This window comes from Carassius gibelio, chromosome A22, assembly GCF_023724105.1.
Source record: "Carassius gibelio isolate Cgi1373 ecotype wild population from Czech Republic chromosome A22, carGib1.2-hapl.c, whole genome shotgun sequence".
NCBI classification, from domain to species: domain Eukaryota; kingdom Metazoa; phylum Chordata; class Actinopteri; order Cypriniformes; family Cyprinidae; genus Carassius; species Carassius gibelio.
Genome location: NC_068392.1, coordinates 504,861 through 520,364, shown reverse-complemented (window position 1 = coordinate 520,364; position 15,504 = coordinate 504,861). Strand labels below are relative to the sequence as shown.

At 40.4% G+C, this 15,504-nt stretch overlaps 4 protein-coding genes across 8 annotated transcripts in view; 3 read left to right on the top strand and 1 right to left on the bottom strand.

Moving 5' to 3' along the window:
* The window catches only part of LOC127942996 (ubiquitin carboxyl-terminal hydrolase 47-like), a 52,842-nt gene extending 50,164 nt beyond the window's left edge, over positions 1-2,678 (bottom strand). For 2 of the 5 annotated variants that reach the window (XR_008149520.1, XM_052539083.1), the window contains exons 1-9: positions 2,434-2,673; positions 1,948-1,987; positions 1,780-1,845; positions 1,609-1,676; positions 1,021-1,131; positions 746-848; positions 544-674; positions 385-455; positions 176-298 (exon numbers count right to left, since the gene is read on the bottom strand). Coding sequence is in view for 4 of the 5 variants with exons in the window: in XM_052539083.1 (XP_052395043.1) it covers positions 176-298; positions 385-455; positions 544-674; positions 746-848; positions 1,021-1,131; positions 1,609-1,676; positions 1,780-1,845; positions 1,948-1,987; positions 2,434-2,491 (771 nt within the window). In the remaining variant the exon portion in view is untranslated. Of the gene's footprint in view, positions 1-175; positions 299-384; positions 456-543; positions 675-745; positions 849-1,020; positions 1,132-1,608; positions 1,677-1,779; positions 1,846-1,947; positions 1,988-2,433 lie in introns of all 5 variants that reach the window. The other 3 variants (XM_052539086.1, XM_052539084.1, XM_052539085.1) reach the window with 3 other exon arrangements.
* A 755-nt stretch (positions 2,679-3,433) lies between these two features.
* Positions 3,434-5,035, top strand: LOC127943000 (uncharacterized). Its single transcript, XM_052539089.1, has 4 exons — positions 3,434-3,602; positions 3,673-3,773; positions 4,152-4,322; positions 4,401-5,035. Exons 1-4 carry the CDS (start codon positions 3,524-3,526, stop codon positions 4,842-4,844), a joined length of 795 nt encoding a protein of 264 aa, XP_052395049.1. The 5' UTR covers positions 3,434-3,523; the 3' UTR covers positions 4,845-5,035.
* Positions 5,036-6,990: 1,955 nt separating this feature from the next.
* Positions 6,991-9,906, top strand: LOC127943382 (olfactory receptor class A-like protein 4). Its single transcript, XM_052539833.1, has 4 exons — positions 6,991-7,532; positions 8,291-8,554; positions 8,627-8,881; positions 9,519-9,906. Exons 1-4 carry the CDS (start codon positions 7,314-7,316, stop codon positions 9,744-9,746), a joined length of 966 nt encoding a protein of 321 aa, XP_052395793.1. The 5' UTR covers positions 6,991-7,313; the 3' UTR covers positions 9,747-9,906.
* Positions 9,907-12,593: 2,687 nt separating this feature from the next.
* Positions 12,594-15,218, top strand: LOC127943370 (olfactory receptor class A-like protein 4). Its single transcript, XM_052539768.1, has 4 exons — positions 12,594-12,930; positions 13,432-13,695; positions 13,764-14,018; positions 14,832-15,218. The coding sequence occupies exons 1-4, from the start codon at positions 12,673-12,675 to the stop codon at positions 15,060-15,062; spliced, it is 1,008 nt and encodes a 335-aa protein (XP_052395728.1). The 5' UTR covers positions 12,594-12,672; the 3' UTR covers positions 15,063-15,218.
* The last annotated feature ends 286 nt before the right edge of the window (positions 15,219-15,504 follow it).

Here is a 15,504-nt window from a genome sequence, read left to right as displayed (position 1 = left end):
AAAGCTGTTTAAGATGACCCGCACACAAGCCACATCATTACGGCAGGCTGTTTCCGCCCCTTCTCTCAGAATCATGAGTGCGTTTGGAAGTTTAAGACGTCATAATTCTGAGATAAAAGGTGTTTGTGTCTTCCACACACAAGCAGAAACACAGAAGCTGACGGTGTTCTCTCACTATCCTGTACGCTCCTGTGTCTGTGACGTTCAGAGCGATCTGTAGAGACTTGAACGAGCTGTCATCATGAGACTCGTGATCTTCTGAACATCTCCTCTTGTTCCTCATAGTTCCACTGAAGACCTGTTTCAGGCAGAAGAGTCACAGCACACACCGAACTGTATTTCTGCACTGTTTCTTACTGAAGGAAAAGGACAAGACTGAGCTACCTCGGCCAAATCAGGGCCTACTTTCTCAAGGATATCTAGGAAGTATTCCACAGCGTCCTGCTGCTCATAGACTGAAATAAAGAGAAGATACACCACCCTTCGTACACTTGTGCAGTTGTTATAAAGGATGTGATTGAGTTACACCCATCATGAACTCACGTGTCTGTACACCGAGAGCCTTGATTACTGGTTTCGTTGAGACGCTCGGAGCACCCTCGTCCTGATCACTGAGCTCTTCAAACAGTTCCTTTAATACTGTCTCGAACTTCTCACTTGTGTCCCCAGGAGATCTGAAGAATTAAACAATAACTCAATATTGAGTTCAGACACATGAGAAAGATAAGAGGAAGCCAGCACTGACCGGCGCAGCACGCTCTCTCTGAACGCTCGGGTCATGAACAGCACCTGGAGGGTTGAGTTCAGATAGCAGGTGGCTCCCAGATTCAGCAGACCCCTGTACGGACCTGAAGAGAGGAACGAAGTGAACAGAAGCAGCGGTGATAATGTCCCATGAAGGGAACAGCTGTGCTTCTGCTGCTTCAACCGGCTTCATCCTGTTATCAGCCACCGGTTAAACTCAGCTGACGTCTTAAGGGTTTAATCTCATATTTAAATGACCTTTTTTTATCAACTCACAAGAATCTTGGTTAGTTTGTCTTTGTCTGTCCTTCTGTGTGTGAGAGACTGATGATCTGTCAGCTGGATCCTTGATCTCCATCTTTTTAATGTCCTCTTCCATCTGATTTACTGCAGAGAGACACAACTTTCATCTCATTCATGTTCAGGTTTCAGCTTGACCTGTCAGTACCACAGTTTGGATTGAATCACTGTGAAACCGAATCTAACATGTTTTGTAAAAAGAAAAGACAAGAAAATATTCACATGCAACTGTAGCAACAATTAAACCTGATTCTCCATTGAAAGTGTATATAGTAATTTACTAATTGTAATAATAACACTTGGCTGAATGACACCTCACTTTCATAACATCTCTCTCTCTCTCACACACACACACACACACACTCACTCACTCTCACACACACACACACACTCTCTCTCACACACACAACATCACATAACAGGGGTATGATCATGTGGACTGGAAGTTGAATGAATTATTAGATTGTGCTCATGATTCACTTTTTTCCCCAGCATGTCATGTGTGCAGAATATGTAAGAAAACAAACGTATTTTGGTTCCTGTTCTGAAGTGTGCGGGGTTTACCTGAAGCTAAGGACGGCCGAACAGACGACTCTATGCTGGACAACTGAGTCCCACAGAAGCCAACACTGCTGTTATTAGACACAGGATAAATCATTAAAAATATTCATGTAACGCACAATTACATCTGGCATATATAATGTCTAAGAGGATTCAGAACTGCATCAATATGACCTTTGACTAAGAAGTGTCCGAGATCTCTTCAGTTTATTCTCTTCAGAGTCCAGGAGGAGACATCTTCTAATATTGTGAGATTCTACTGCATTATCCAGCATTGACCATCACTAAATAATCTCAATCTAATGCTTTAGATGTGTCTAGTGAATTATATTAGACACTTACTGCTTTGGCACATCTGTATCTACTCTGGTCTTCATTTCATCTACAGAAGAAGAAATAAAATCACTTTCAGCATAACAGTGGTGTTTCTATAGAAAGCAATAATGAACAGCTATTAATCAGCTACCATAAAGCACAAATATATATATATATATATATAGAGAGAGAGAGAGAGAGAGAGAGAGAGAGAGAGAGAGAGAGAAATGTATGCACAAGATCTATGAAGATGAAGCGTCATATGAAGCTTGTGAGTAGCGTCACGTGACGTATTTTCAGCGAGATGACGTAGACTCACATAGTTGAGACTAAAATAGCTAATAAACAACATGAGAATATCGGCCATGGACAACATTCGCTCTAGATGACTTTAGTTACCATCGAGAAAAAGCTTAAAGAGCACGAACCTCACACACAGCACGGGAAGAAGCAACTATGCTAAAAATAATAATAATAATAATAATGTTTCGTGAGTATGTTTGATGAACTCACCCGTGTGAACAGATCCTCCATGTGCTGGACCAGTAATGTAGAAACACACACCCGTCATCTAGTGATGAAAGAGTGTGTCCGAAACATCCTTTCTTAGATAAACGAAAGCAAAAATGAAGCTACGCGAACACAGTTCCGATCACGATATTTAGCTTTCACTTTCACCAACACGCTCCTTAGATCGAGCACAACATCTTTACCCCGAGCTCTTCACAACTGAAGAGAAAACTCTGAGAAACACACCCGAGTGTCGAGATCTAACAACTGTTCCCAAATCAGCTCCTTTACCTTCCGTTCTACTACAAGAAAACAAAAGTTAGCCATGGTTTAGCCTCACTAAACACAGTTTTATTTGTAGTAAACCTGTATAGTTATCAATATGACTAAACACCGTTATTATATTTCTAATACAATGATGAGATCGTGTTGATGGTTAACTTTCATAAGGATTGTGATAGATGAAACACTGTGTTCAGAAACATTTGATTTATTTCCCCCCTAAGGCATTTAACCCCATACAAAAATATCACACAATAGATTAGGAAGGAAATACGAGAAATAAACATGTTCTCATCTTCCTGACTGGTTACAAGACACTCGGATCATCTGAAGAGTTTCTTTCATCCTGAAAACAGAATCAGATATGTTAAAATCCAGATTTATATCTAGGTGTGAGTGTTGGTAAATATAGAAATGGATATCAATATGAACAAAACAAGGATTGAAGGAGTGCACGGTATCGAAGGGAAAGAGCTTTCTGATATTATAAGAGAAAGAGTGATTTCTCAGAAGTGCTTGCAAAACAAAAAGTAAAAGCACAGCTCGTTATATCAAAGATAATGGCACAAATCTGAAGATTAAAAGATTCTTCACACTATTATATGTATTCTTTAACTTAAACCCTGATCTTTAATTGAGGAAAATAACTTTTCTGTAAAGGTTTCATATGTCATGGTTTATCTGCGTGACTGAGAGCTGGTTTCACTTTCTCATCTTCTGAACTGAAAGTGAACGCATTATCGTAAAACAGTGATCCACTTTCTGTCTTTCTCATTCGTGTGTAGTTCTTCCAGACGACGAACTGAACCAGATGGGAAACTCCCAGAGCAGTGGACAGTACGACGTGAATGATGCCACGCTCAGATTTGTGAGACGCAGAGACGACATAAGTGAGTAAGATGTCTGTAATAATGGATCTGTTGAGGGTTGAAGCAGTGCTGACTCTGTGTGTGACTCCAGCTTTAGATGATGACCCTGATGTTCTGAGAGCAGAGATGTCCTGTGGTCACGCAGTGTCTCCTCAATCCCTGACCGCCTGGTGTCGCAGTCTGCTGGATCAGGTGGACAGAAATACTCTTAGGCTAATCGTCACAGTCCTCATATCTGATTATCTGGTCTGTACACAAAGATGTAGATGACGGCAGATAGATGTGTGCTGTCAGGATGTATAACTGTTACCACACAAGCTGTTTACAGTTTCTACCACTGTGATGTGTTTACATCAACACATGTCTTTATACAGTGTGTGTGTGTGTGTGTGTGCGTGCGTGTGCGTGTGTGTGTGTGTGTATGTGTATACAGACACACACACATACGCGTTTACTCTCTGCTAAACTACGCTGGGTTGATTAATAACTTTAATGTTCTTGTGCACCAAACACTATGGATTTACAAGTGACTCTGACTGTATTTTGGTCTTGTTCTTGTGTTTCTGACAGGGTCAGTATAAATTCCACTGTCCAGCGATCACACATGGGACAGAGAAATGCGGTGCAGAGTGGCCGTACCTGGAGGTCAGGAAGCTGGCGGTGCTTAGTGACTCAGAACAAGCTCATTTTGAAGAGAATATGGCTCTTCTGGCAGCGACTGAGTACTGCGAGTTCAAATCAGTGAGTAGAAATACCATGTGAATCCCTCATCTGAAGTAAGTGACCACTGATCCGCTCTCTGGTGTGTGTCTGTGTCAGTGTCCGAGCTGTGAGACCTATGTTGAGCGAGCAGACCTGAGTAACCTGTGTGTGAGATGCACCATCTGCACCGCGCTGAAACACAAGAGCTTCCAGTTCTGCTGGCAGTGTCTGAGGGAATGGAGAGGACCAGCCGCTCATTCTCTACGCTGCAGTCATGAAGACTGTGTCCACCCAGATGTTGACAAGCTAGCCAAATGTAAAAACATGCGGCTGTCTTACGTGAACGATGTGGAGTGTCCCGCCATCCGAGCCTGCCCCACCTGCGGTCTGCTCCTGGAACACAACGGCTTCGCTTGTAAGAACCTGATGTGTAAGCGCTGCAGGGTGGAGTTCTGCTTCCTCTGCCTTCAGCTGAAGCGGGTTTGTAATCCCATCAGTGGACCTTATAACGTCTGCTCAGTGGCTCCACGGCAGACCGAGATTCCTGTCTGGAAAAGATAATGTTGGAGATGGGATAGACACTCAACTTGTGATACCATACGATTCACGATACGATTCACGATACCTGTTTAACGATAACATTTTCTCGTGATGTTTTGAACAACATGAGATTTAATACAAATTACAAATGAAAACATGTCATTTTATTATTTCTCAGACAAAAAAAATAAAACATCTATTTTTAATTCAAACTAAGGCTTTGTCTGTGCTCTTTCTGTTTCAAATGAAAGACTGCATTTTAATCACAGTTTAATCACAGTTTACATTTACTATGATATACCTAACCTTGATGAAATCTGAGTGTGCAGGGAGAATTTGCATCACAGGAATACAGTTTTTTTTTTTTAAAGTATATATTCAAACAGAAAACTATTATTTTAAGTTGTAATAATATTTCACAATATTACTGTTTTTTTCTGTATTTTTGATCAAATAAATGCAGGATTGATGAGCAGAAGAAACTTCTTTCAAAAACATTAAAAATAGTAATGTTTCCAAACTTTTGGTCTGTACTGTATATGTAAATGTATTAATTTTCATTTTAATATATATATATATATATATATATATATATATATATATATATATATATATAGTTAATTTATGTATTTACACATCTTTCAAGTGTATTGTTTACAGTGTTTCATGACTGGCCTTGTGCAGCTGAAACTGGTTCATAATAATAGAAAATAGAAATGTAATCAGTATAAAGAGGTGTATGGAAGAGATCAACACATCCATCACAGGTCATAGGTCATAGGTCACGTGAGGGAAGTGATTGACAGCTGTGAGAACCTCACACACACACATACACACTCTCAGTCAGATCTCTGTTAAACCTGATGTGTTTAGCGCCACCTAGCGACCATTAAACACTGACCCACAGCACAGAACTGATTCACTTGTAATCCACAACCAGGAACAAAATACATACACATATTCTTCCAATTTTGTTTATAATTTGAGGAAATGAATTGCCTCTCTTATTAATATAACAGCTATGAGTTCCTGCCGTATTAAAAGTAATGCCTGTCACAATGATTTTTTCATGATGATTTGATTATTATGTAGTAACCACAGCTGTATTCCAGCTAAACAATGCGTGATTTCCAGAATGTATTTATTTGTTTCCCAAAAATAACCAAATGGCACGTTAGAGGAACGATCCGTTCGCTTGGATTGAAGTGACGATATCTTTTTTATCTGTGGTGTTTTAGAATCTATTAATGTTCACTTTTGGTTGAGTTGGATTTATTACAATGCTGTTTTTCATCAGGTTTTACACACGAATGCTACAGTAAACCAGAACACTGTAGAATGTGTAGCCGTTGTTAAGAGACATAAAGACTGCTGGACAAGGGTTTAGAGCGAATGAGCTACTTAAGATTTCACATCCTAACAGCATGAAAACTGTTGATGACTTACACACAACCTGCATTTCACACCAGAAATCTACTTTTTACACAAGTTTGCCAATTCTTTGCTAATGCATCACAAGTTAGACTGGTGCATGTACACATGCAAGCATGCTAATGATTTGTTATGTATTGCATGCTTGCATGCCATGGTTAGACGTGACCATAACATTATAAGCATTTTTTGGATGCATATAATTTTTTTATTATTTTATACACAAGCTTGTTTGCTATGGTTAGACTGGTGCACTTTATTATTTTTACATGCATTTGCTCCATTTTAGGCCAGAAAACATTTTTCACGAACGTATACAAATTCTTTGATAATGCATCGCATACTTGCATGTCAATTAGACCGCTGCATGTGCTGCGTTTCAGGTGAAAAAGTAAACCTGGGTCTGCAAATTACTCAAAGGGACAATCATTTTCTTCAAATGTATGATCATACCTGTCTGTCCAAAGAGCACAAGCAGAGACGGGTGAATTAGACTGCAGTTTTTCTTTCTTGTGTTCGGTACACTGCACTCAAATCTGACCAATCAGCTGGCATCTGTGATCCTAAACTGCCTTGAGAAAAAGTATTTTGTATTGTGTATCTGTAGGAGAATTGTAGTGTCCTTCTGAGAGGAGTTAAACCACAGCATTGACTCTATACCTGACTCTATTCCACTCTAGCATCATTGCTAAACGATGAAGTATGTTTGGACCCTTGATATTAAGCCCCGCAGGATCGTGGTGGGCTCACTAATGAAGTAGTCTGCTAACTAGTGAGGGTTTAATTGGCCTGTTGGGATCGTTCAATCCCTCGTGAATCCTAATGTATGTGTATCTCTGGTGGAATCTCGCCGGCTCCTCGTGGTATCTCTTCCGTCTCCAGCAGGACGGGATGGAGCTGATGTGGTGTTGGGTTGATATATATATGTGGAAACGATGGTGATGAGGCTATGAGGTCACTGAGACGTCACTGAGAGCAGCTTCATAAATACTGAGAAGTTCTGAAGCGCTTCTAACTCTGGATTGTCCAGTGATCAGCTGACTCACGGCCGCTCAGCGCATGGCGTCGTCTCCGCTCTACATCGCCGTGTACCTCTTTCTGGTTCTGCTGGGGAACGTGGGGAACACCACCGTCATCGCAGTGGTCGGGGAAAGCCTTCTGAGGGAGACGGGAGCCGTCCGAAGCTCTGACCTGATTCTGGTCAACATGGCTTTCTCCAACCTGATGGTGTCGTTGGCGAGAAACTCTCTCCTGGTGATCTCTGACATGGGAATGGAGGTACGGAGGAATGACTGTGGCGTGATGGATGAATAGACCCGACCCAAAGCTGACATGTTGTTGTTTGTAACGTTGATGTAATGTTAAATGGTGTAAAAGGTTAACAAAACACATGCAAATCAACATGGAAATGTAATTATCTTATGTCGAACAGTAACACATTGAAACAATGGTGCAATACAAGCATTTATTAAAAAATTCTAAATTCAACCTTGATCCACCTCACGTACACATGAAATGTTTGGTAATACCCACTGAAACCATTGCCATTGCATGAAAAACCACCCAAAATCCAGTCCTAATGTCTGTAGGAGAAGAGCTGATGTAGGTATAAAGGGATATTTGGGAGCTGAACCATATGAAACAAGTAAAGATGGTTTTGAACAAGTTTCTTGTACAAGATATTAGAGTAGTCCAAATCTGAGCCGATCATGTCAAAGGCTATGTAATGCTATGTAAATCTGAAGTCTTTAGCGTTTCCACTCGGCAGACCTGCATGAGTACTCGTATTTCATTATTCGTCCAGAACTGAGGAAGAGTTTTCCGTCACCTCAGCTTGGATGAAGCAATGGTGTTTAAATGACTTGATGATGTAGAATAGTGTCTCCAACAGATATTGCTGGGAAACTGTTAAACTCTAGTTGGATTTTACTGTGTGTTTGAATCCCGAACACTGCTTATGGCTGTTTAAATGAACGTGATTATTATTCTGCTCCTGCTTTCAGCCTGAAATCATCATCTTGGCTCTTTTCTCCCAGGTTTTTCTCAGTAGAAACTGGTGTCGCTTCATGATGGGCGTTTGGGTTTGGCTGCGCTCTGCAAATGTTTGGTCGACGTTCTTTCTAAGCGCCTTTCATTTTCAAACATTGCGTCGGGTCGCCCCGCCCATCACCAACGTGCACGGCCACCCCGGACCCCCCAAACCCCTCATATTTGGGCTGTGCCTCATCTGGAGTCTCAATCTGATCTACTCCATCCCAGCGTTTGTGTTCTCCAGGAACGGAGACAAGAACTCCACCGAGGTCAGTCGTTGTTTTTATTGATCTGTCAGTGTCCATAGACTGTTGTTTAACTTGTGTGTATCTCTGCTGCAGACGCTGATGTTGGTGAGCAGCACCACTCGCCCCCTGCTTGGCTGTATTTGGGACTTCCCATCAGTCTACAGCGGCCTGGCCTTCGCCACCTCCTCCATGCTGATCCACGAATGCCTTCCCATCTGCCTGATGAGTGTCACCAATCTGGGCTCGCTGCTGACGCTGTACGCTCACGGACAAACACGACGAGCCGCCAACAAGAGTCCGGACGTGCCGGTCATCACCCGGATCCCTGCGGAGCGACGGGCGGCTAAGGTGAGCTCCATGTTCCTAGACCAGTCCTGACCAAACTCTTAGTATTTATTCAACTGAAGACCTGTTGTGTGACATATGCTTCCTTGATCAAAACGGTGTGAAAACCAGTTTTCTTTTCTTGGATACGCCCCCGAGTGCAAGATGATGTCATCAATGTTTTTGGTTTGTTTTCTCAACAGAGAAATTTTAATTCAGACAATAGCATGTTAATGACTTACAGACATGATCAGTTTGGATTTGGATTTCTCTCAGATCCAGTGTACAAATCCATCCGGTTGATTAGGACCAAGACCTACCAAGCAGAACAGTGCCATTCCCAAACCTTAATTATACGGTGATGATGAACTAATGGTCTTCATGGATCCTCTATTAGGGCCGAGATCCTCTGGGAAGAGCAGATCACAGTCCGCTGGGAACAGATGCACTGGCTGTGAGCAAGTCCCTTCATGTTTTCAGGTTCTCCATGGTGAACATATGAAGACAGGTTTTGAACCCTTTCTTGTTTTTAGGCAGATGAATATAACTTTTAAAACAGTCCAGTACAGACGTTACTGCCGCTCGTCAATGGCAACAATCCTTTGTAGTCTAGACCAAATAAAAGTATGGCTGATAGTAGAACATCTCTGTGTTTTCTCAGGTGATTCTGGCTCTGAATATTCTCTTTATTTTGTCGTGGGGCGGCAGTGTCATCTCTGTCAACTACTTCAACTATAACCGCAGATCTTCCCGCTCTTCCACGGAGTTCCTGCTCATCGTGGCTCGCATCACTAACATCACCTTCATCGCGCTGTCGCCCGTCGTCCTCGCCGTGGGACACAGGAAGCTCAGAGCGTTTCTGAAGTCAGTTCTGTCGCGTGTAATCTGACAGAAAACCTCTCGCTCCATTTGGACAGACAAACTACAGATATCATGTCATTTCCTGCATCATAATAGCCTGTATCTTTGTGTCGCATTATTTATTTTTAATAAAGTTGCATGTATTTACTCAAGAACGAAGAATTAGGGTTGTGTGCCTTTCAAAATGCAGTTGATTATCCCGAGAATCCTGAATTTGAATTCTATATGAATTGACAAAACCAAATATGATGCATCAAACTGAATGAAATGAATGCATCTCAAATCATATAACTGCTGTGAGAGCATCTGGTTTAACCTGAGTGAAACTGAAGTATCAGTAAGTATTAATAAAATAGCTGAAGAATAATTTGAGTACTATCATTTGTCCTGAGAAGAAACTTCCTGGATTGAAGGTTTGTCCTCTTCTTATCAAGTCATTATTGCAGACTGAAAGCGTCTGCTGTCTCACATTATACTTCTCTATCTTCATGTCTGCTAGGGCCTGTGGCTTTGGACGGATGCAGACATACACTCGGTCACTTCTGTTATAATTAACGAAGGGTGTGCAGTGTGGCAGCTTCATTGATTATAATGGAAGTGAACTCATTGTGTCACGCAACACTGGCTTCACAGGAAAATGCCAATGTCTGACAGAAAAACTACACAAGGTAAACTTATGTTTTCTGTTTTTACTTTGCAAACGTGAATATTAGCAAGTTTACAGTCATGTAAAATAACGTGTGCCTGTTTATGCCACATAACGGTTATACTTCCACTGAGCTGTTGCTCCTTTCCACCTAGTTTGTTTTCCTCATTATACTGAGCTATCATTAGGGTTAAATGTGTCACCCAGACTGCTGGGTTAACTGTGCAGATGATAGATTAACCCTTTCCTGTATTTATCCACCAGTTACTTCTAACCCAGCATTCTTTATAGAGCAGAGTCTTTAAAATGCCAAACACGAAGCAAACGAGAAATACGTAAATTCTCTTCTTATACATTGTGTTAAGAGATGTTAAGAGATGTCTCTATTTCTGCCTCTCTCAGTCAGATGTGTGTTGTATTGAGTTGTTAATCTCTGCTAAACCTGTGTGAGACTCTGATGTGTTTCTTGCGCCACCTAGCGACCATTAAACACTGAACCACAGCACAGGACTGATTTAACTCACAATTTAACTTTAATTTTAAATAAGAATGCCATACAGATCACTCGATGACTCTTTGTCTTTCATTATATTATGATTCATATTTTATTTATGTAATTAATTAATTTCCGTTTTACATATGGAACAGGAAAACATGTTCTATATCAAACCTTACAAAATAACCACAGTTTTGGTCAAAGTACCTTACATCTGTTTATTGTACATCTAGTTTGGATAACCATATTTTCACTTAAAATGTCATACTATTTATTGTGTTTACCTCATCACGCGATGACGTCTTCTAGCGGCTCTATGAGGTAAAGATTGACAGGCTCTCGTTAAAAAAAAGCGCGCACCGTTTCACGAGCCACCTTCGCGCGCTTTCAATGGAGACCGTTAAATGCTTTAAACTATGAGCGCGAATTAGCCTTTTTACCATAGACTGCTATTTAATCAAGTTTACTTCAAGTTTACTTTATGTATTTATGTGTGTATACATTTAGTAAATCTTTGTACGTTTTTATAAAATATATTAGAAAATCTCCCCATTTTCCAAATATCTTCCCTTAAGATAATTAACCACGGTTTTATAACAGTAAAAGAATAAACTATTTTATTTTATTTATTTATTTATTTATTTATTTATTTATTTATTTATTTATTTATTTATTTTGTGTGGATTGATTACCATTTGTAGAATCACAATTTTACCAGAAATACCATGGTTAAACAATTATTAGTTTAGCAAAAACAGTGTTTATTTGTGGTTACCGTGATTTCCCCACAATAACCATGGGTTTATTTATTTTTATTTCTATTAAAACCATAGTTAATTTTCTAAAGGGTTCTGCTTATCTTCTAGGTTTATCATTTTAACTGATTTGAATGAATACAAACTCTCATACTCAAAAATCTTTCAATCTAAATAATTGTAATATTCAATAATTATAAAAATATAATTATAATTATAAAAATGAATGTGTACTGAATGAACTTCCTTCAGATCTCTCTGTATGTCTTTCAGGTCAGAGGTCATGGTGATCATTGGTCAGTGGTCACCTCCGTCAATGTCTGTGTCTCTTGGATGCACAAAGTCCCACAGATGCCAACATTGTGGAAAACCAGATGTTAATCAGGTCATCAGGTTGGTGGAAACTACTCTGCATCTAAATAGAGTACAAATAAAATGGAAGCATCATAATAATGGCCATGATTGTGTGAAAAAGTATCCATTATGTAAAAGATGCATAATTTACACAATGCACTCATGACACTCAGTATGCACTCATACTCAGAATTAGTAGTTGTATGTGTCGAGAGGATTGACCTTTGCTAATAGTACAAAGATCTAAAGACCAATGCTGACCATCTACACTGTTGTTAAATCACAGCTCCAACTGCAAGCTTCAGGAGTTTTTTTTGTTTTTGGATTGTGGTGGGCTTACTAATGAATTAGACTGCTAACTAGTGCGAGTTTAATTAACCTGCTGGGGATAGTTAATCCCTTGTGTGTGAAGATGCAAGTTCAGCTCATGTCTCCCAAAACATCCATATCTCTGGTGGAATCTCACCTGCCATTCACAGCAACTTCTCCAGTGACGGCAGGATCAGGATGGAGCTGATGTTGTTTTGGGTGGATATTTATTTGGTAACCATGGCCCATAAAAGGGGCTTGCGGTCGGTGGGTGGAGAGGGAGGTGCTGGGATGGAGAAATGACAACACCACTGAGACGTTCTGAGAAACGCTCTATTTATGATTGAAGTCTGAAGACGTTTGAACACTTGACTGGTGGAGTTTTAGAAGAAACATGGCCCCTCAAAGAAAACCCTCAAGCGTCAGTCAGTTTATCTCTTCATCTCCATTCTATTTCGCCCTCTACGTGATTCTGGTGCTGCTGGGGAACGTGGGTAACACCACCGTCATCGCAGTGGTCGGGCAAAGCCTTCTGAGGGAGACGGGAGCCGTCCGAAGCTCTGACGTGATTTTGGTCAACATGGCTTTCTCCAACCTGATGGTGTCGTTGGTTAGAAACACAGTCGTGATGGTGTCCGATCTGGGAGTGGAGGTACGATGGCATGACCACATGGATGGACGTTTGGTTGGATGGATAATTATTGATGAATATATAGACATTGAGGTATGAAGTTGGGATCAGGGGTTTAATATCTATGGCATAACCCAACCTGCTGTCTATCAGGTCCAGCTTTGTGATGCTTTTGAGCTGCTGACCATAGAATAAGAACATCAGAGTGTTTCAAACACCTCACTTCTTCAGCACCAGGTCTGTTGATTGGGAGAATATTGTTGGGAGTGTGATTCTTTGCTAGAGCTTTTGATTGATCAGAACAATCCAAAGCATCTTAAATACCATTGTACTCAAATAAAGTCTCATTTATTGAATAAAAGCATGCTTTATAATCAAAACACTTGAATGACTGAAGATTGTCGGGTTTGAAATGTAAAAACTTTGGTTGATGGATAATAATGTTGATGTATTATGGGATGGATCTTCTGCAGTGTAGTGTTTTATGTTCTATCAAACATTAACTCTTCTGTTTCTTCACAGATTTTCCTCACTAGAGATATGTGTCATCTCATGATGGGCATCTGGGTTTGGCTGCGCTCTGCGAATGTTTGGTCGACGTTCTTTCTCAGCGCGTTTCACTTCCAAACGTTGCGTCGGGTCGCCCCACCCATCATCACCCTGCATGGCCCCCGCGGGCCCCCAAAGTCCCTCATCCTCTGCTTCATCCTCATCTGGAGCTTCAATCTGATCTACGCCATCCCAGCATTCATCTTCTCCAAGAACGGAGACGAGAACTCCACAGAGGTCAGTCTGTCTCTTTATCTCAATTGAACTTGTGCACCTCCTCGTCTGACCTCTGACCTCTGCTGCAGACGCTGATGTTGGTGAGCAGCACCACTCGCCCCCTGCTTGGCTGTATTTGGGACTTCCCATCAGTCTACAGCGGCCTGGCCTTCGCCACCTCCTCCATGGTGATCCACGAATCCCTTCCCATCTGCCTGATGAGTGTCACCAACCTGGGCTCGCTGCTGACGCTGTACGCTCACGGACACTCCCGAAACACCACCCACCAGAGTCAGGACACGCCGGTCATCACCCGGATCCCTGCGGAGCGACGGGCGGCTAAAGTAACCCTCATAGTGCATTTATTATCTGCTTCTGTTGCTATTCTGGACCCAAATAATCATTATTTTATAAAACAGTCATATTATAATATCTCTGATCGTCAACTTCTCATTAATGAGTATGCATGAAAAAACATCTAAGTTTTGAATGTTACTGTTATTGTTGCATTTACATCTCATTGAGAAATTCTTCCAAATTTCAAATATAATGCAAAATATAAATATATTTTTTCAACACTGATGAGAAATTAAATCTCAATATATCATTGTATGAAATTTATAATTACATATAATCTGTGAATTATAAGTATTAACTGCATTGGAATGGATGCAATTTAATTAAGCTACTTTTTTATTACTTATGATTGCTCAAAACAGTTATAATTGATAAAACCTGAATGTTTGTCCAACAAAATAACATAACTAAATACATTTTACTTGCATAATCTTTCCCTTTCGGATGAAAAGTGATCAGTATTTTATGGTGCAGTGATTCGTCAGTAGACGCACATACGTTCATCAACAATATTCAGTGTGAGATATAGGGAATGATTTTTGACACTAATATAATTTCATAGATCAGAAAGTATTTTTGACAGCTAATGGTGCTTCTATACATACCTGAGTCAAAAAGACCTGAACATTTTAAATGGTTATATCTCTTGAAAAAATTAAAACTATTAAAATAAATGATGTTTATTTTGAAGATCTTAAAGCCTCTGCCAAGTTTCATTCCCTTATGAAAAACAATACATTTTTTAGAAATCTTTTATGTGCCTCTTCTGGTTCGAATCAGACCTGAACGTGTTTTCTCAGGTGATCTTGGCTCTGAATGTCCTCTTCATTTCATCGTGGGGAACAAACGTCATCTCGGTCAACTACTTCAACTATAACCGTGGATCTTCCACAGAGTTCCTGCTCATCATCGCTCGCTTCGCCAACATGAGCTTCATCGCGTTCTCGCCCATCGTCCTCGCCGTGGGCCACAGGAAGCTGCGGGCGTTTATAAAGTCAGTCCTGTCGCATATAACCTCTGTATTTGGATAAACTTCAGATATCAGAGACATGCTGCGTTATGAAACTGTTTTCACACATTTACAGCAGCCAGTGACTTTGTTTGCATGTCTGAGAATGGTTTGTATTGTGTTTAACTGATTAAACATGAACATCTATGAACATTAGATGAACATCTATCCGACTCTTTTTTTTTCCCTCTTGCTATAATTGCTTTCTTTATTGACTGGAGATTCTCTGCAGATATTGTGTGTTTTTGTGTGGTGTGAGACACTGCAGATCATATAAAACTATCATTTATTTGAACTGGACACATATTCAGGTGTTTAAAAATCACCCGAGATGTCAAACGTGTCAAAGCTGCTTTGGTTATATCCTAAATGAAAACACACATGAATGAAACAGAATAAATGAACAGAAACGAGAAAACCCTGTCCTTCAGTAGTACAAATGTTAAAACAACATGTTTACTTGG